The sequence below is a fragment of the Opisthocomus hoazin genome, chromosome 1, assembly GCF_030867145.1.
Source record: "Opisthocomus hoazin isolate bOpiHoa1 chromosome 1, bOpiHoa1.hap1, whole genome shotgun sequence".
Classification (NCBI taxonomy): Eukaryota; Metazoa; Chordata; class Aves; order Opisthocomiformes; family Opisthocomidae; genus Opisthocomus; species Opisthocomus hoazin.
The window spans coordinates 103572757-103593821 of NC_134414.1; the positions used below are offsets into that span (position 1 = coordinate 103572757).

The 21065-nt window shown below is 43.5% G+C and overlaps 1 protein-coding gene across 2 annotated transcripts; it reads left to right on the top strand.

The window, feature by feature from the left end:
• The first annotated feature begins 46 nt into the window (after positions 1 to 46).
• WDR4 (WDR4 tRNA N7-guanosine methyltransferase non-catalytic subunit) lies at positions 47 to 20737 on the top strand. 2 transcript variants are annotated; one of them, XM_075431426.1, is made up of 11 exons: positions 47 to 177; positions 735 to 797; positions 1533 to 1679; positions 3905 to 4061; positions 4643 to 4755; positions 6822 to 6882; positions 8238 to 8336; positions 13943 to 14007; positions 15468 to 15651; positions 16519 to 16588; positions 20208 to 20737. In XM_075431426.1, exons 1-11 carry the CDS (start codon positions 62 to 64, stop codon positions 20384 to 20386), a joined length of 1254 nt encoding a protein of 417 aa, XP_075287541.1. In that variant the 5' UTR covers positions 47 to 61; the 3' UTR covers positions 20387 to 20737. The 2 variants fall into 2 exon arrangements, with proteins under 2 accessions (XP_075287541.1, XP_075287551.1); XM_075431436.1 differs by lacking the exon at positions 8238 to 8336.
• Positions 20738 to 21065: the final 328 nt, after the last annotated feature.

Below are 21065 nucleotides of genomic sequence, written 5' to 3' on the forward strand. Positions count from 1 at the left end.
GCGGCGACGCCCGTCCCGTGCGCCCGACGCGTGAGCGCACGTGGCGGCACTGTTGACGCATATGGAGGGCGGCGGCGGCGGCGGGCGCGTCCCCGGTCCGGCGCTGTTGCTCCGCGGGGCGCTGGTGGCCGTCGGCGGCGGCAGCCGGTTGCTGGCGGCGCGGTGCCGGGAGGCCGGGTCGGTGCTGGGTGCTCGCTGCGCTGCCGCTTCCGCCCGGGGATTGGCGAGGCCCTGCTGGCGGCCCGGGGAGGCGGCGGGAGCGCGGAGGGGGCTCTGCCTGCTCCCGCCCTTCGGGAGAGGCCGGCGGGGCCTGGGGGGACTCCTGGGGCGCGTCGGCTATTGCTGAAATATCGCTTTGAGGCCTGCAGGTCCTGACGGTGTGCTGGGACGGCTGTGTGCTGCCAGAGGCACGCCGCCGGTGTGCGCCGGTGGCAAACACGTCAGGCCTGGCGAAAATAAAGTATCACGATTACTTTACCAACAATGACAACTTCGTCGGGTTTTTATCTTTTTTTTTTTTTTTTCTGGCATGTGTGTGTAGCCCAAGGTTTTTAAACTCCTCTTGTATCTGGGAGCCCATTTCGCAGGGGTGGTTCCCCCAGTGAGGGGTCAAATGTGCAAATAACTGCAAAACAACGGCGTGTTATGAAAGAGTTGGCACTTTTTGTGGTTAAGCTCGTAGCTGTTCTAGTTCCAATGGTTTTATTCTGTGTTTCCTTTTTTTTTATTTGCAGTGATGATAGTCTCTTCGTGTACGATTGCGTCAACGCGGAGAAGGCGGCCTTAGGAAATAAAGGGTGAGGAAATCTACTTAGGCAATCTGCTGTTTTCCTAGAGGGTGCATCTCCTCGTGAGGTAACATGGCAGCGAGGATAATAAAAGAAAGTCGCGGGGTGACTCGTGGATCAGGTGATGGCTGGGTTGATTTTGCTAACCCTGAAGGATATATATGTATGGTTTTTTTGGTTTTTTTTTTTTCTGTTTCATCCCAGAGGGAAGACTGTACACCTTTGTCTTGTTTACAGAAACACCGGTAGTATAATCAGTGATTCTGTATGATTCTTCTTGTTCAAGACATTTATGGAAAAATGCTGCATTTTTTATTAGACTATCTAAGACAGTTAAGAAAAAACTGACAAATGAGTTACATAACTCCTCCTTCAGGTCTGTTCTCTAAGTCATGAGATTTCGAAACCCGAAAAAGTATTTTTCTTAGTTTAAATTCAACCTCTGGACACTGTTTTACCTGTAGCCAGTTTTTCTGTTTTCCCCTAAATCTGTGTCAAGATCTGCTAGCACAAACCCTGGTGGGTTTTTATAAGCAGGTAATAATGCAGGCTTAGGTCTTACAGCAGGGGCCTTTTTCTTTGCATTAATGTTCAAGTTGGCCCAACATTTTAAGCACAAAGACAACTTTTAGCGCTGTACTTTGTTCTTTATGCTCCTTCTTGGTGGTGTGAGAACAGCTTTCTCTTCTTAAGGATTTCAGTAGATCTCAGGTTGTGAACTGTTGTTACCCTTCTCTCTATTAGACAGGATGGAAAACCGATAGATAAAGGAAGTGATGACATCCTAGCTTTTGCCTTCTCCCCATCAGGAGATTATTTTGCCTTGACAGATAACTGCAAACGTCTGATCTTGTTCCATACAAAGCCTTCCTGGAAATGTGTTAGCATCAGGTAAGGAAGCAGGATGTTGCATGTCACGTTATTATGGAGTTATGGCTGATTAATTTAGAGTTATAAAATAGTGGAACTTGGGATGCTGCCATTTGTTGTTGCTAAGCTTCCCCCCCCCCCCCCCCGTACATGCTTAAACTTAATGACTTCGTGTTCTTGGGAATTCAAAGGTATTTGTCAAGGAGTGATGCATGGTATGCCCCACACCAAGAATGGGAATGCAGATGTTTATATCATTGGCCAAGGAAAACATAATTCTTTTCTTATTCTGAAAGACAGTATTTGCATCTTTGAGAACTGAAACTTTACCCACTCCTAGTGAACACTGAGGTTGCACCTGTAAGAGCAATACTGAGTAGTTTAGTGAGTGCACTGTTTGTACCAGTTGATTTAGAGGAGATGATGTTTTGGGGAGTTTGTCAGCTTCTCTAAAAGCATATCTTTAGAGAAGCTGCCAAGTGTTTCCCTTCTGTAGTACTGTCCTCTTAGAAAAAACAGTCGGTAGCTGTCCACCAGAGGTCCTCCAGTTACAAGTTTTCTGCTGCTGCTTGTGACAATTGTCTGTAAAAAAGAGGACCATGAAGGACTTCCTGAGAAAGTATCTCAGCACGTGACGTCTCGGCTTCTGGTGGGCTCTGACAAATGTGAGGCCCTCCTCACAGAACAAAACGGAGTCTCTGTCAGGTTGGCTGTGTGGGTGGGGGTACAGGATGGACCTTTGGTGGGTTAACCAATGCGGTAGTGAGTAAGTAATCGCCAACGAAACCAAAAGTGGCAAATTGTGTTCATTCTGCATTCTGCCTTCCCTGCTGCCCTGCCCTGTGTGTCTTGTGTGTAGTATGCCGTTGAATTACTGTTTGATGTTTCAGTTTTCTGCTAAAAGATCAACTAGGACTACAGCTGGATTTCTTGGGAATGTCACTGCCTCCTATTAGGAAACTGGGAATACAGGCAAAAGGGTCTCTGCATGAAAAAAAGAATGCCAAGGTTGAGCTATGTAATTTGTGTTGGTGTTTTGTGGCAAGCTGTATAAAAGGTTTCACGTTGTGCTAGCTTTTGTAGTTAGCTGATTTCGGACCAGGGGAACTTCTTAATCTTTGTGTTTAAGATCAAAGGCAGCACAATGAACTTGGCGCAAGACGACTTCTTGTTGGCAAGGTAACCAATTTTGGAACTGTGTTGCCTGAGCCTGCAATGTCTTAGTAGGCATTCTTGTCCTGTACATTTTCCCGTTGTTACGGTGTTCCTTTGAACAGTCACTAACAAGTGTTGAAGTTACTGTCTTCCTACCTGAAGTACAGTATGTTGTTCTCTGGCTCCAGATGGTCACCGAATTTCAGAGTAGGTGAATAGAAATGTCTGTTCCCTATGACCCCCGGTGTCCACAGTCATGTATTAACACACAGGACGTAGAGGGGTGTGGAAAAGAGGTGTTAGTAAAAGACTAACAGTAATAACAATAGCTGTTAAGTTGCAGAAGCATTCTACAGGCTAAGTGATTAAACCTTTTTTAAAACTTTTTCTGACATATACGGTCCTTACATTTATCTGAAAAGTTTTAAGAAAACTGTTACCTGCTACACTGGCAACTGGAACTATAAGATACTGGCAGATGATGAGGGAAAGTCAGAATTCAAGTTCAGGGCTTTGCCTGGACAGGGTACCCTGAGACTGTGTGTCTCTGACTCTGGATGTGAGGAGGAAGAGTCCCTGAGGCTCGCAGGGAAGGGCTTCATTTTACAGTACGAAGTGGCAACTGGAGAAGTAGTTTAAACACAGTTTTTTTAGATGCGTTGCTGCAAAGGACTTTGACGAGGAGAGCTCCTATCTTGCCTTCTCTTTTCTACGTGTTTAACTTGTATTTTTGTTGAGGAGAGTGCAAGAAAGCCTACAAGTTTTCTTTAGAGTACTAGCAGGCTGCCTAGGCAAAATGCTGAATTGAGAAAGTACCTAAGCAAAATGTGGGCATGCAGCTTTAATGGTCTCTGCTCTCTTTCTCTCACCCCCATGGGTGTTTGCTATTACACAATTTAGTCATTTAATAGGTCTCAGAAGTCCTAGTTTGGCCCCATACCCTCCCTTAGCATTATTCTCATTGCTGCATTTCAAGAATGTTGCATCTGAGAGCTTTTTGTCCACTCAATTGGCTTGTTTAACTGGGTCTGAATCCAGACTTGCTGAAGCTGCCATCCAGAGCTGTTCAAACTCTGCTATTTTTCTTTTAGGTCTGTGAACAGGAGGTGCACTTCCCTGATTATTACAGCTGCAGAAGATAAGATTCTGGTTGCAGACAAGTCTGGCGATGTCTATTCTTACTCAATAACAGAACCCCAAGCAGATGGAAAACTTGAGCTGGGTCACGTGTCTCTGGTATTGGATGTGGTAAGTATGTGGCTCCGTGTAGTTAGTGTACAAACCTGCATTCCTGCTTGTGTTTGGGTCTTTCACCGTCTCTCTTGTCCCAGATTTGGGAGTTCTTTTTTTATGTAAATGAAGTATGTGGTCTGGATCTCTTCCTACTGAGTTTGTGTCTGCAGAGTTTGGTGAGGAAACAAGCTTACGAAAGGGTTATCCATTCTAGTTGTGTGGGTGTTCAAAAAGTCGTCATGTTACAGTAGTAGAAGACTTGGTGATGGAACATATATGGGAATTCACCCAGTCTGTCGTGTCAGTTGAGCTCTTCAGTGTGATGTGTCTTTCTTTTTAAGATGCAGTGGGATTTCTGCTGTACCGTTGGAGCTCAGTGGCTTTCACTGGACCCAGTAGTCAGTGTCGCTTGTCTTAGTGATCAAGAAAGTTACTGTCATAAAGACTGATGCTTCCACCTAATTAATGCTTACACCTGACATTCAGAGTCAGGAGAGACACAGTTTACTGCTTATCTCTTTTCCTTCCGGTTAGGAAGAATTCTATTAAAACAAACATTGAACTGCTGGGCACTAAAACTCTCCATTTACCAACAGACATTGAGTCCTGATGACCAGTATATCCTGACTGCAGACAGAGATGAGAAGATCAGAGTCAGCTTGGCAAAGGCTCCTTATATTATCGTGTCTTTCTGTCTGGGACACAGAGAGTAAGTTTGTGTGCAAAAGTTATTGTGTGTAGCACTTCACCCCTTCCCTGCTCCGTTCCTTGCTTCCTTCCATCGTGAAGGTCCATCTGGTTCCAGTGATCTGTAGAGTGGAAGGCAGCAGAGCGACCTGCCTGCTTATACCGTTGCGATTTGGATGTGCTCTGACTTAATAGAAGACCGATAGTTCTTTTGGTATAGCAGTAGGAGTTGTCTTCTGCCCAGTTTATCAGGACTTCCTTTTCAGCCTACAGGAGGGACTGTACTTTCCCTTCTCAGTTGTCCTTTCCCGTGAAGAAGACTCAGATGGCAAATAGACTTTTTAAAAAGACTTTTCCCTCTACATTTTGCTGCTTAAAGTGTCTGTTAATTGAGGTATTTTCGAAGTCTTGAGTTTGCCTCCCATCTCTACATGGTTTTGTTGGATTTTGGAGGTTTTTTGTTGTCAGTTGTCAGAGTTTTTGAGTAAGGTAGTGGGATTGTGCAAGTTTTTTTAATGTGATCGCTGCTACATTTTGAAGTTCACGGTGACAAGGTAGCAGAGAAGACGTGGCCCTGCGTAGGGCAAAGAACACGTAATTCTGCTTGTCCGGCTTCTGAGTTACTTGGGGATAACAACACCCTTCCCAGCACGTTATTCTGTAAGATGATGCAACGTGGCGCAGTCGACTTACTGTATCAGAAACAAGAGTTAAAGAAAGATGGTCTAACTGGGGAACTTGAGATATGGGTAGGGGGAACTTGAGATATGGGTAGGAACCTGTCTAAACTTACCCATCAAGATGTTTTAATAGAGCATTTGGGACACAAATTAATTCGGAGTGTCAGTCTGATTTTAATAACATCATTTGGCAGCCTAACCTGTGTAGAATTGGCGTAGTATAAAAGCAAGAGACTACTCATGTTAAAGATCTAAGTAGTCTTTGATCAGGTTGGCTTCTGTAGCGTATTTACAAGAGCCATGTCTGATGTTTCCACCTACTGTGTACACAGTTGTACTTTCTAATGAGTAGAACTTGATGGTCAGAAAGACACTTTTCAACAGGGGCTATAGTGTCTGCACAAAGAGTTCATTAGTGGCCGCAGAGTGGAAAGGCACTTAGTGTAAATTGCTTGAAATATGTTCAAAAACTCAGTATTTAAATTAGGAATGAACAAGCAAAGGATTATATGAAGCAGTTATAATTGTTGTTGTGTTTCACGCTCCTGGATTTTCTTCTTTCAGTGGAGTGCATGGTGATTGTTGCTGGATCTATTATGCCTGCATGCACCTGCCATTGCTGCTTTGTATTACTTTGTATTTAAAGTTTGTATTGCAGTGACCAGATCTCTTCCTTCAATTTTTTTTTTCTCCTTTTTCTTTTTTTAATGGCCTTAAAATTATGCCCATTTTCAAAAGCAAGACTGTCGCACTCAGGTAGTGTTCTGCTCAGGTCACTATGTTTTAAGTTGCTGAGCTCTTGGATAATAACAAACTCCAGAAGTTGCTTATTACTCGGGAAAGAGAAGTCACGGTAGACATAGCGTTATTACATACTTCTGAAAAACAAGGTTTCTGGCTGAATGTAAGATGCTGATGGTAAATTGGCACATACTTGTTTTAAAATTTTGTAATGATTGCTTTTGAATGATCCCCAGCTGGAATGGGAGAGGTGTGGTACTCTGGAATCCGAGTTATTGCTGTTGTATTTTAAAAGCATCTGGTGATTCATGTTTTTGATGTTCATCATGAACTGAGAAAGATTGACCTGGGTAGCATGCTCCCCCATCTCCACTGTTGTTTTTTGGTCTAAATGCTAGTGCTCCCAGGAGCAAGTCAGGAGAATTCCTTGAGTGCAGTTGGGGAAGTAATTTTTCTATTAAGTAGAAGGTCAGTAGTTTGTGTAGTATGTATACTAATGAAGTACTGTAGGCATACTTTCTCTTCATCTTAACTGGCTTGATGTGTAGAATCTGTTTGATTGTCTGTTACAGTATTCTCTTTAAAATTGGTGTTTTCTCTTATTGTGTGTGTTTAAAGACCAGCGTGTCATGCAAGAAAGTTCAACTTCTGACTCCTTTCCCTTTAGGTTTGTAAGCAAAATACTTGTAACACCCAACTATCCTGATCTGCTGTTGTCAGCCTCTGGGGTATGTATTGCGATTTCTTGGGGAAAAAAAAAAAAAAGGTATTTTTCTTGAAAATTTAGACTATAAAAACATTGTTCGCTTGTGTGTCCCCCAAATTCCTTGGGATACTTGGAATAATCTCTTGTGGTTTCCAGCATGCTCTCTCCCTCCCTCCCTTTCTTAGCTTTCTGTTCAGTGTTCAGCCATTCTATTGCTAGATCATATAAACGCTGTTTACTGTGTTTACTGCAAGGCTAGCTTCTTATTAAGATCTCTGGGATGGAGAAATTGCAAAGTCCTCAGTGTTTCTTCATCATTAACTCTTGCTTTGGAGCACAAACAAGCTTTAATCGTTAGAGTATTTAAACAACTTTGAAGGAAATGGGTGTTATGGCAGTCTGCCATGATAGTGTTTTTAGAATTAACGGCCTTGGATTCACAGATTTTAGGTTTTTTTTAGAACTGAGAAAAGATGAGAAAACCGTTGCCTCCTCACCCTTGTGCTTGCTTTCGCCTGTGAGACTAGTTCTGAACTATGTTCTCATCTCTATGTCCTCATGGTATGTCAAGTGCATGTCATGTAGAGATTGCAGTGCAGTGCTGGACGGTGCGTGAATGAGGACTGAAGTGAGTGTTCCCTCGTTTCCTTCCCCTCAGCTCTTTTCTTAAATTGATGAGAACCTGCTGTCATGCCAGACCTGTGCAGAGTGAGTAGATGAAGTTGGTCTAAAAGAAGGGAAACAATATTCTTTGTTTCCCAGACTACCAAAACTGCTTAGGAAACAAATAACTTTTGCTGTGAAGATGTGAAGATCGTAGTAATTCTTAGCATTTGGTTTCAGGTGCTGCTCTTGCTTCCCTGAGGCTCTTGTCTGTTGTTCCTCTAATTCTTTAAGCAACTGTAGCATTAGTGCTGTGTGCGGCTGTATTTCATCCTTAACGAATGCTGTTTGATGACTCTGTTTTTCCAGAGAGGTGTTTAGCTTCTCTCCAGGAGGTTACTAAATCAAATGAGAATTCGGGTGATAACAAGAGTAGGGGCGGAGAAGGGCAACCTAAAAGAATTGCCATTAAAATGCTGAGCACATGTATTACTGTGCTATTTGAGACAGACTTGAAATGCACTCCTCCAGCTACCCAATTTCCATTTCAAAAGGAGAATTAAAGTTAGCATGATTGAATAATTTAGAGTTGAGGGGAAAAATTATGTTAATTAAAATGATTTATCGTCAGTTGGAGGTCTTAACTAAGTGACTGTTTAGCAGCTTCTGTGGGAAGCTCTTCAGGGAAACAGGATTTAGCGGGAAGGCATGAGTGGCCTCTCTTTGCCTGAGGTGCTGTTAGTAATAGACTTGTGTCTGCTTCCATCTATCCAGGACTCAACTCTGAGACTTTGGGAGTACAAAAGTGGGGAAGAAGTGTACTGCTGTCATCTAAGCAGCATCTGTGGACCTGAGGCAACCAAAACTGACCAGGTCTGTTAGTGCTTTTGCTATGCTCCTGATCCTTGTGACTCCCACATGTGTTTGTTGCATTTTGTTATGAGTGCTTCCATTCTGTCAGTGGGTTTGGAAGTTATGTGAGACCTAGAAACTGTTACAATAGCCTAGGATTTCAGGAAAGGAGTCAGTTGCTGTGTCTTCTGTGCATTTCTAATAAGTGCCAAGCAGTGACCAAAAGAAGCTGTTTGTAATTCTTCCCGAGTGTAAGTTCTGCACACTGGACAAAGCTGTCACTTGAAAATGTTTCCAAAATGCAAGTGCCTTAGTCTCTTAGCCAGAAAATATCTTGTAACATGAAAAAGGTATAAAAATTCACCCATGTTTGAAAATACTTAGAATTGCAAGTGTTAAAGTTGCAATTTATCTGAGCAAAAAGAAGCTTTGTAACATTTGTAACCAGTCACCTGCAATAGTACTGCCCTGTGGTGTCAAAGCCCGGAGCTTGTTCCTTTGGGTTGTTCTGAGGCTGGGCAGTGTCCAAAATTAAAATGAATGAGTCCTATGTGAGAACTGAACACCCCAGGAGCCCTCTTTAGCTTGCAGCCTGTACCTGAGTGGTGTCACACGTATGCACTTGGGGTGCTACTGTGATTTGGGATGCTTATCTGACGTGGGCAGTGGTTCTGGTAGTTCTTGATCTCTGGTTTTGTTCTTTCTTGTCACGTGAATTTGCGTGCGACCTGTTAGCAGTGAAGCAGCATTCATTTTTGTCCCCGCTGTATTCGTCATATTAAGCCAGCTGCTAATCTGTTGAGTTGCTTAAGAGTTGTTTGTCTTACCACTCATCCTGCTGGGTATGTTTTTCGTGTGAATGTCTAAAAACACTTCTTTCTCTGAAGACCACAGCTGTCTCCCAGTTGTTAGGTGACTGGGAAGCCTGTAGCCGTGCATGGCTCCTGAGGTAGATCCATTGTGGAATTTGTATCCAGGCTGAAATTGATTTGAAAAGTTCTGTTTTTCCTCCCTTGTGTGGTGTTGGGGTTTTGGTTAGTTGAAGTGTGTTGTGCTCAGCCTCTCCCAGCAGTGGGGAGCCATTCCTGGGGATCTCTTGGAGATTTGTTGCTGGCCTGATCTTGTTAGTGGGATTCCCAGTTATGGAAGGACCAAACTCCTAGGGACAGACCTGACAACTTAAGGTTTCTTCTGTGCAGAAAACATCAGCAAGTTGTTTGTGTTGGTGTAATAATGGGCATGTTTGTGTCTCTACATAAGCCCAGGAAGGCAGCCACTTGCATCACAGCATTCAAAGCTTAGCTACTGGAAATCCTAGTTTTGGCCTAGAATTCCTGTTAGTAGGAATTTGGGTAGTATCTATAAGGACAATTTAACCTGCTCCTGAACTTGAAAGTGTACTTTAAAGCACACCTGAGCTAGAGACCTCTCGTACACATTCACAAGGTCTTTGGCTCATTTCAGCTTGAGTATAGTGCTTGAAATCTTTGAAGTAGCTACTGCTGGGCTTTTTCACAAGCAAAAACTGGTGTACCGGATGACGTGACAAGCCCATCTAGCTGGTATCTTCTTACAGTCTGGGTGCAGCGGGATTTGAGTGAGGAAGGGAAAATTAAGGTTGAGGCAAACCTACAAAATTACTTTACCACGTATTCCAGCCTTCTTGAAATAAGAGGCTTGGGGAGTTTCAAAGCCAGAGTGTTTTATGTTTGTGTTCAAGAGTAGTTAATGAGTGCTTTGTTGAAATAACGTGATTTGATAGCTATTGAATCCATGTCTGCAATAATGTTGCAAGGAATTTGTTTTGGAGGGAAGGATGGTTTTATTTTAAAATACTTTGCCTTCTAGTTTTATTGGATCATTGAGGACTAGTAAGCAACTAGCTGTGAAGTGGGAATCCTATTACTAATTTTAGAAATGCTACTTGTTGCTTAGACTGGCTTAGCATTTAGTAAGATGGCTTGCATGTAAATGAACGGTGCTTCATCTCATGCTGAATCTGAACTCCATTGCTTACAGACAAGTTTATAAAAAAAATACTGAACTATATAATAAATCTTCAACGTAGCATTGGATAAACTAACAAATGTTAGAGGAATAAAACTTGTTGCTGCAAGCAGGAACTGATTTAAAAAATAATTTCCAACTCTCTTAATGTTTTTGAACACTTTTGAGTGTAGTTTAGAAGCACTTGCCTTGTCTCCTAACACATCTGATAAAGTCCCTTCCATAGGATACTCTTTATGCTGATGGAGTCTCTCTGTAGAAATTTAGGGTGCCCTTTGACTAAAGAGTCTGTGTTTAGGTACTTTACCTTGGGGTGAGTAAGCAATGACAAAGGGAAAACCCACAAACTGTGGGTTAATAAAGATAACACAGCAGTTAATTAACTGTGTTCCTGCAGCATTTTGCAGTTGTTCTGTCCACCTCTGTATGTGTCTCCTGACAGTGGTCTTGGAAGCCAGAGGCTGGCCTGTTCCTTGAATCTGTGAAGTTCTACTTACTGCCCACTCTTACAGGTGTTTGAGAATCTGCCTCTGATGACACTGAATTTGCACGACGCTTGAGGAGTGCAGAAGATTCAGTTGACTCCCAGAGATCATATGTACTTGGAACAGTGATCAGGCAGTATCCCAGTGACTACAGACAGATAAATGACAGATTTAAACCTTAATGTGGTGCTGTATTGCTACACAGCTGTCAAAATGTACTTCTTTCAGAACAGTTGCTGTCTCAGTGGCCAGCAGGACCAAAGGGAAAAGGAGAGTTGTGTTTTGCTGGCATCGTAGTGCTAGAAATGCCAGAGATGAAGTCTGGTGGTAGTATTTATTGTGCTGTGCATCCAGGTGTATCAAAGATCGTTTCCACAACCTAGTGTGACATTTATAGTCTGAGTTTAAAAGAACATCTCTTGAGTAAGCACTTTGTAGGTTGTCTGTAAATGACTCTGGCAGTCAAAGATCAGATGAGGATGGAAGTGTTTTTTCTGTTCTTTTGCATTGCGTTTCATTTCTACAATTGATAACCACTGTGAATGCGCTGAAGCTTGAAACACAACTTGAAGCACAATGATAATAGAATCATCAGTAATGGTGGGTCATGTGAGCACATAAATGTGTGCTTATTTTGCTTGGCAGATGATGAATATGTGTCTGTTTTGGGAATGTAGGAGTGTTTTTGAGCAGTGTAGCACTGGTTTCAGCTGATGGCTTGCAGATCCTCCGTTCATTCTCCCACTAGAATGGGAGTAATTCTCTAAATTCATAGTGCTATATAAATATTTTTCATGCTTTGGAGCTTTCACCTCATTTGATCCTCTTGACAACAGAAGCTCGGTTAAAGTCCAGAACATGAATTGCACCACTCTACCCCAGTGCTCCAGTACATTATTTTTTCATAGGGTCAACTCTTCTCACAGATGACATCAAAAGTTAATTTTAAGGTGTTGGCAGGCTGATAACAGTGTCATACAAATGCTGAATAAGTTCAGAGAGTATCAAGTGAACATCTGTTTATCATAGACTGCTCTTGAAGCTCTTAAGTTAACTGATTTCATAGGCTTGTCCTTGAACAAGATACTACTCTGGGGCTTGTATTCACTTTGCTGGTTGTTAAATTACCCACACATGGAAAGGAAAGAGCTTGCAAAGAAGATGCATTTTCTTGTCTCTGTCCAGCTGTGAATAACACTTGGTTCAAATCAAAAAAGCCTCCTCCTCCCTCCCCCGGTGAGGGTGGGAGAGCATACTTAAGTTCAGAGAACCCTTTGTCTCTGACAAAGCACTCAGCTGCGTAGGTGGGCACTTCCCATCCTGCACTTGCCCTGCATGTTTGTCATGAGACAGGCAGAGAGGCAGAGCTTTGTTATTAGAAATAAATAGCACAGGTTTGTGTTATAGATAGATGGATATATCTTGACTTGTTCTCTTAAATATCTAAAGAACTCACTGGTGGTTTACAATAGGAGCTGTCAGTTGTACTCAAAAGCTGCAGTGTAAATGGCTGCATACTGCAATAACTACATTTAGATGTATTAGCCACAGAGAACCTTTCTGATTCAGTCCACTCATCCTACATGGTATTTGGAATCGTGTTTCTTATGTCCGTGGTAAACAGGGATCCTAGGTCCCAGTACCAAATATGGACTAATAGCTTAGTATTTCTGCAGAGTAGCAAAAGATTGGTCCCGTCTGTTCCCAGGAGCTCTGAAACGTATCATCCTTTTGATAATGTTTTTTATAAACTGTTCCTCTTCTGTCCAAACAGGCTATCGAGTCCTGTGAGACTGTATCACACAATGGATTTTATTTTTTTTCTGACGTGCTGGAGAAGCACTGTGTAACCCTGTTTTTCAGCTGTATTTACACCATTAGCTTTCTTTCCCGCACTTAGTTCATGTTTTGGTTGTTGTGTCATGTACTGTTGACAAAATAGTTAGCTTCTGGTATTAAACTTGCTGACTTGTACGTTTGGAAGCTGTAAAGCTTGTTTTGCTTTCCTACACTGATTGCAAAATTCCGTGACAGGCACGCTGACAATGCCTATACATCAGCTGGGAGCTCAAAGGGTAAAATCCCGTGGGTGCTCCCAAATTCAGCTTAAGCTGGTGAACCGGAGATTCTGTCTAGTGACCAGTGTCATGTTAGGGAGACAGATGAAGGCTGGAAAGGCGATAAAAGGAAAGAGGACTTGAGGAAGCATCTGAATTGTGCCGGCAGAGTGTCGAGAAGATGTATTTTCCCTGCCCTGAAGGGAATAGCTCACTACTTCTCTGGTAGGAAGGTTTTATTAATCAGCAGTGCTGGTGTTATCGCTGCTTATAAAATATACTTGAGAAGCAGCCTTTTGCCTTTGCAGTTTCGTCTTTCACATTATATAACAGGTACTTTTGAAAGAGCACCCTAGGGCATCTTCTTGCAGTTTCTCTGCTCCTCCCAAGTTCTTACTTCCCACTCAAGGAGCCTCAAATCAGTTGTTATGTATTTCAAGTAGTATAGTTTGTGCAGCAGAGGTATTTCTCTGACTCTCCCAGATAAAACTATATATCTTCTAAATTAGCAGTGTGGCTCGGAGTTTTTTGTTGTTGTTTGTGGGATTTTTTTATTTTTAGATGAGGAAAATGGCTTCAGGCAGTCTTGCCTTGTACAGCTTCACCAAGACACAGGTTGAACACGGAAACAATGCAGCAAGGATATTAGCTATGCATCACTATCTTCTTTTTTTAACAAACGTAACAGTAGCTAATGGCTTGTGTTTATCATCTCTAATCTGCTAGTGTGATGTCCTGGCTGAGCAGGCTTAATGTTGATGTTTTTGCCATTATCATTGCAGGAAAGAATGTTTGAAGGGGGTGTACTTTTCATTCATCTGTTAGTTTGTCTATTGAGAGTAGGTCACTGAAAACTTTACATTTGATCTCTGGATGGCTGTGAAGGGAGAAGTGTGGAAAACTTCATAAAGCAGCAAACACTTGTACAAAAATTTACTTGACTGCAATTTAATTGTGTTCCTTGCTGTAAATTAAGACATCTGCTAGATTTTAAAGGCTAAAAATTAAATGGAATGTGGATTTTCTGCCCGGAAATGGTCTGAAATTACAAGGTTGTTTCTTTTTCTTTTCCTAATAGAAATACACTGTGTCAAGAATAACCTACTGCTGTCAAGGTAGTTATGCTGCCATTCTGTGTGACAGGTAAGAGTAAATGGAATAATGGTTAAAATCATAAGCTCCTGCAAAGGCAAGAGCAGTTTTCCCTGTTGGCTGTTCTAACTTTCCCCTAGCCTGAGGTACCTGGTGCTGTGGATCTCTGAGTGTCCCAGGCTCGCAGGGAGCCTCTGGGTCCTTGTTGTACTTGGTCTGAGTGCAGGAGGGGAGTGTGAGGGTTACCTGGCTTAGTTCGGTTTTGCAGAATTTGTGATGCCTTTCCCTCACAGGAGGAAGCACAAGGCTAGGATGTGCAAGAGGTCTGCTCAGTGTTCGGGATGTCTCCCTAAATCGCTGCACCTCACCCATGTGTTTTGGGTCCCATTTTGCTCAGGGTGCTGTGGCCAAACTTCTGTTACTGTATTCTGCTCCTTTTTAATGGCTTCAGCTGCTCTGTTTAAAACCACAGCATAGATAGCTTCAGTTTAAAACTCTGAAGAGACTGCGTTGACTTTTGGCTTCGAACATATGCATTTGCCTAAGGAGAGAGCACTTGGGAGCTGAAGGGCCCAGGACCTGAGGAACCTTACAAGTCCGACTGGCAGGGGAATGTCTTGTAGGGGTGGATAAATCCTCTTCCCCTCTCTTTCCACAGCACCTTAACCCTGCCAAGGAAGCTGTTCTTCCTGACAAAAGCTTGCCGATGGGAAAGGGAGAGATTGCCAGAGCTGCCTGTACAGTGAAATCGGCAATCTGTCCCCTCAGTGGACTTGCCCTTCGCCAGAGCAAGGAGCCTTAGCCGCTTCCCGTCACGGCTTCTGCGTGGGCATCCAGACTGGCCCCGGAAGGGGAAGCCGTGTCAGCCGAGGGCTGTGGCCCTGTCACTGAGCCCAGAGGCCGCGCCGTGCTCTGCGTCAGGCTCTGATACCCAGCTCCACAGCCTAGTGCTGCTGAACAGTGCTGTGATGTGGACCTGGTAGGGCACTCGGAGGGAGCTGAGGTGTCCTGCCTGGCACACTGGGCACCTGTCTGAGGGAGGTTAGGAAGCTCTGCTCGTAGAGGCTGTGGCTGTTAGAGTGAGTGCTGGTGGGAGAGGTGGAGATGAGTGCAGTGCCGGTCCTGTTCTTTAGCCGTGTCAAGGTTTCCTGTCCCTCTCATTGCCTCATCCCTCCCCAGCATGCTGTGGTGCAACACTCCTTCTATAAATCCTTAGTAATCCTTATGAAATTCCCTGTACCACCTTTTCCTTTAAAGAAAAGGCAGCCTTGATGGCTTTTTTTTTTTTTCATGTAACACTTGAAAAGCCATTTGACGTGTTAGATATTTACAGCTTCTGTGTCAGATCATGTAAGCAAACTGCACTTGAAGTGCTAGGGTATTTTTTGCAATTCCTAATGACTTTGCTTTGGCTCTGTTTGGAATCGGAGTGGGTGTCTGTAGTTTGCTGTACAAGTGACGGCTGTAGGTGGATTTGGTAATAATGGTAATTAAGGTTTTCCTCTCAAAAGTATTCCCACAGTCTACGTCTTTCAGCTTGATGCCATTGCCCGGCAGCTAGTTTACAAACAGAAAATCTCTTTGAAACACAAAGTTTGGGACATTGCATTTGAGGAAACGCGGGATCTATGGATTTTGCAGGAAGACAGTGAAGCTCCTCTTCAATTGTACAGACCGTGTGATGGACAGTGGAAGGTAGATACTTTTGTTATGCTAACATCCTGACTGTTTTGTGTTGTCTTGAGTCCATAACAAAAATGGAGTAAACTATGTTCCATGAAAGCTAAATGTCTTAAGACTGAGTAAAAGTCATAGATACACATTTCATTCTGCTTCTTTCACCTGTGTATAATGCGAAGCTGCTGAGAGCTGGTTATGAATCCCAGTCTCTTCTCTGATAAAGCTAACATCTGGTGTGGCAGGGTCGAGCGGAGTGGTTGTCAGCCGTTGCACTCGGTAATTTAAACCATTGCCTGTACGGTCTGCGTGCTACACTTCATTATTTAAAAAAACAAACAAAGCATGAAACAACAAAATCCCTTTGTGGTTTGCTCAGGAATGCTGTCCACACAGCCTTCCCTGTGTCTGCCTCTGAGGGATCCTTTGGGAGACAAGACGTGCTGGGAACATTAAGAAATTTTCTGTTTCATTGAGAACAGGGAGTCATATTTGAGGGATGTGCTATGAAGTTCTCTGTAATAGCCTATTAAACAACTGGAAACCCACTTGTTGTCCTTGTAAATCCACAGCTAGTTATGGTATAGTTGTGAAGTGGTTTTAAATGAAACTTCTAAGTATGTTCTTTGACCCTTACATATTGCTCGTGATATTCCTTTTCCTCACAGATTAGTAAGTAGGAATCCATTTTTTTCAAGCTGCAAAGCTTCCCCAGGAGAACATGTGAACTCAGGCCATCTGATCTCTAAAAGAGATCATGGGGGGCTTACACTTCCTCTTCTTTCACTGTACTTGTCTGAGACCTATTGCATTTTCCAGTGTGCTGTGAAACATGAGATTGCATGATATATGGGGAATAATAAACAACGTTCCTTCTTTTCCCAGCCTGTAACTGATGACAAAGGATTACAGAAGATGTCAAAACATCTTCAAGACAACTGGACAGTGTTTGAAGGTGAGAAATTTGGCCTAAAGGCCCATGAAATGCAGTCTTTACAGCTAAAGCACAAGATTTAGGTGCAAGATCAGAGTTCAGGTCAGTTCAGCTGGCTGTTGAAGTCGCTTAATCCTTCAGTTTTCTCAGTTTCATCACTATCTGGTACGGAAGTTAGTGCAGATTGTGAATTGTGTTCAGGTTACTGTTACTGCAAAATGATGTAGGTTTTTGTGTCTAAATTATAGCATTATGACTGTTTCACACAGACAACTTATCACAGGGATGTATCTAAACTCCCCTTGACACAGCTCCTGGAGTATGTCTTGCTGCTGTGGTACCAAACGCTGTCCTTTGTCTTCTTGTCTCTTACCTGGGCGTGACACTTTATCAGAAGTTTGGTGGGGACAGTAAGAATGGAATAGCCGTGGAAGGAGCACCTTGGCTGTAAAGATGGGCCATTCAGGTCTGTCTTGGCAAGGCAGATTATCTGAAGCTTGCTGTGGCTGGAGGATGTGACCCTGGATGGTGTCACAGAGGAAATTGATTGGTATCAGGGCTGGTTCATTTTGTTCTTGACTTCTGCCCCACCCCCAGTCTCTGCCAGAAAAATAGTACATAGTGTGCTAGTTCAGAAGCACCCTATGTTTCCAGATTTTTTTGTATTTAAAAGCCACCCAACTTTATTTAGAAGCTGAAATTATGGCAGTGGTATCTGCGGGTTAGAGAAGGGTTGCAGCATGTGCTAGTGGATGTCTCAGTATGTGTTGAGAGTTGATTAATTCAAATTTCACTCCTGTACTTTGGGAGACTGGGAACCTTCCTTAAAAAGGTGTTACAGTCCACGCTGCTCTTGGTGGTCATAGTGTGGTGGGTTGACTCTGGCTGGATGCATGCCAGGTGTCCGCCAAACTGGACAGGGGAGAGAAAATACAACAAAAGGCTTGTGGGTTGAAATAAGCACAGGGAGCCATGACTCACCAGTTACTGTCACGGGCCAAAGAGGCTCAACTTGGGGAAATCAGTTTAATTTATTACCAATCAAATCAAAGTAGGATAATGAGAAATAAACTAAATGTTGAAAGGCACCTTCGCCCCCACCCCTCCTTTCTTTCACTGCTCAACTTTACTCCTGTTTTTCTCTACCGCCTCTGCCCAGGCGGCGCAAGGGGGCTGGGGAATGGGGGCTGCGGTCAGTTGATCACACTTTGTCTCTGCTGCTGCTTCCCTCTCGGAGAGAGGACTCCTCACACTCTTCCCCTGCTCCAGCATGGGGTCCCTCGCACGGGAGACAGTCCTCCACAAATTTCTCCAACATGAATTCTTCACACGGGCTACAGTCCTTTGCAAACTGCCCCAGCGTGGGTCCATTCCCTGGGGTGCAGTCCTTCAGGAACAGGCTGCTCCAGCATGGGTCCCCCATGGGGTCACAGGTCCTGCCAGCAAACCTGCTCCAGCATGGGCTTCTCTTTCCATGGGTCCACAGGTCCTGCCAGGAGCCTGCTCCAGCATGGGCCTCCCATGGGGTCACAGCCTCCTTTGGGCATCCACCTACTCAGGTGTGGGGTCCTCCATGGTCTGCAGGTGGACAGCCTGCCTCACTATGGTCTTCTCCACGGGCTGCAGGGCAGTCTCTGCTCCAGTGCCTGGAATGCCTCTTCCCCCTACTTCTTCACTGACCTTGGTGTCTGCAGAGTTGTTTCTCTCACATATTCTCTCTCCTACTGCAGTTACTGTTGCACAGGTTTGGGTTTTTTTCCCCTTCTTAAGTGTGTTATCCCAGAGACGCTACCACCATCGCTGACTGGCTCGGTCTTGGCCAGCGCTGGGTCTGTCTTGGAGCCGGCTGGCATTGCCTCTGTTGGACATGGGGAAGCTTCTAGCAGCTTCTCACAGAAGCCACCCCTGTAGCCCCACCGCTGCCAAACCTTGCCGTGCAAACCAAGTACACATACATAAAGATGGAAGAGGTGCAGTGTGATGTAAAGTCTCCTTAATATCTAGTATTAGATGGTTTAGGGTGTAGCTGTCATGAAGTTGATCATTAAGTTGTCCTGAAGTTGATACAGTCTTTGAAATCTAGGAGAAGTCAGGTACCCCTTTGGAAGGGAGAATGCAGATGTTGCAGACTTGATAGTTACAGCCTGGCAGACAATTAGAAGTATGAGATCTGAGTGAAAATAAGCAACAGAGAAGTAAGAAGAGCAGGCAGGGGAAGAAGTTCTGAGCGTAATTAGCTGCTGTAGCAAATTACTGTGATACACGATATCCAGCTGCATCTGCAGCTGGGAAAGGACTGCTCAGATGACAGGGTCTATTATTGTTAATTAGTAAGAGGAGGCGCCCTCGATGACCACTTTTTCCAGTGCATAATTAGTGCTTGAAAAGATAGTTAGTTCTTTTAAAAAAGGCGATCATTACATTGTTTAAACCCAGTCTTAATGTCTGTGTATTGTCCTTTTATAGGCTTTTTTCACCTGATTGCTGATTCTGTAGGATTTAAGATGCGTAGGTCAATCTTGAAGTACACGTTGAACTGTTTGATGTTCTGTTATAACTGATCCCAGAAAAAGAGGGAGCAAGATTTAGTGCAGACTGATCAAGTAGAGCGTAGCATCGATATTCAGACTGACAGCAGGCAACTTCTCCCAGGGCTAAAAGCCAGTAAATTGGTTACTATGTGAATGCAAGACCCTCAAAAGTAAAAGCATGCGCTTTGCTGGATGGCCAGCAAGGGAGAGTTGCTTGGTTTGCCTACCAAGAAACAAAGGGATGCTGTCTGTACACTTACTGTGGAGTAGCGCACTAGCTTTAGGACCAAACCCCAGCAAACACTGGATTTCCTTGCATTTGCCCTTTAAGATCAAGAATTCTTGGAAGTGGGAAAAGGTAAGAATACAAAGAGAACTAGAGGTAACTGGCCTTGTCAGGTACCACTCTAATACTTTTAGAAACATGGACCTAGCTAGCTAGTCTTGTTCTGTATTCTCTACAGAAACAATCTCAGTGGGGTTTGGGGCATAGTAGTTTGTTCCCCGTTAAATACCTCAAAACTTAGTCTTGGAGATGGTGTGATGAATATTGTGCTGAATTCGCAGAAGGTGTAACAGAAGTGTCTGGGTGAATATTTAGAAATGTGTGTGCGCTGTAAGACATTACTGTTTGAAGTCTGCTTCTTTGGGTTCCTTTTAAGCTAATACTCTAGGAGACCAATCAGCTAAGCACAGTGAAGTCGCAATACACCCTTTGCAGTGCTTAGGTCTTGGGTAACAACTCCGATGGGATGTCTAACAAAAAGTTGCAACAGCAGTCGCTTAAAAAAAAATAAAAGCCTTGAAGTCCGCAGATGTCCAACATGTAAGAGAGCTGTGTGCCCCCTTTGCTTCAGTGTCAGGTGCTTGCCTCTGCGTGAGTTTTTTAGTCTAAAAATGGAGGCTGCGCTTGCCTGTGTGAATGCAGGATAGATGCTTGCCAATACAAACCAGACGTACACAGTGTAAATGCTGATATTTAATAAAGCAGGTAGACCACACTGGATGAGTTGAAATGCCACTATCTAGAATTACAGCACAGGAATTAATTGCTGAGACTGCGAAGGGAATTAACACTTGTGTCGTGTTCTTGCTTTGCCCAATTGCAGCTTTTGTTGGCGCAGAGAGCCGCTACAGCAGTCTGTACAAGGCTTCATTTGATAACACGGCCGACTACCTGCAGAGGAAAGAGGAGAGGTTACAGCACCAGAAAAAGAAAAGGCAGGACCTGCAACATGGTTCGAATGGACAAACAAAAAAGATGAAGACTGAAGAATCCTCGCTATGATCTCATTGTTAGCTTCTGACTTTTGCCTTGGTGAAAGGAACTGATCCGACTGCGGACTGTTTTCAAATGTAAAATGCGTTATGTAAGAAGACTGGTTTAAATTTTAGTCAGATTCAGATTTTCAGGTAGCCTGATACGACAATATCCCGCTTGCAGCAGAAAATGTATTTACAACATGCCTAAGCTTCTAGCAGCATACAAGTGTTAGCGGTTCAGTCCTAGTGATCTCTAATGCATGATACAGGAATATTGGAGATGGTATTTTCCTTGAAACAGGATTTTCTTTTTGCCTACTGTGTTCAGGCTTGCTTCTTCAGGTGGAAGTGCACTGATTAAAGTTGATGTGATTTTTTTCTTGTTGTTTCTTTTGGTTTGTTTTTAACTTTTTAAAAGATCTGTTAGTTAAGGTAACTAACTTAGTGTACTTGGCTATGGGAAAGGGAATGTAGCGAAATTCTTGCTGTGTTTGAAAGGTTTTAGCTGAGACTTCATCTCTCGTTTTTACTCTTTACCCTCAGTTTATATGGTAGGGGTTCTGCCTAGCTTCCAATCCATTGCTTTTTACTTGTGGCATATTTCTGTAGCAAGGAGTGAGAAAATAGATTTTATACACTGGAAAGTAAAAGTAAAATTTGTCAGTCAACTTTGTGTTATTGGGAGATCCTTCTGTTGCAGTATG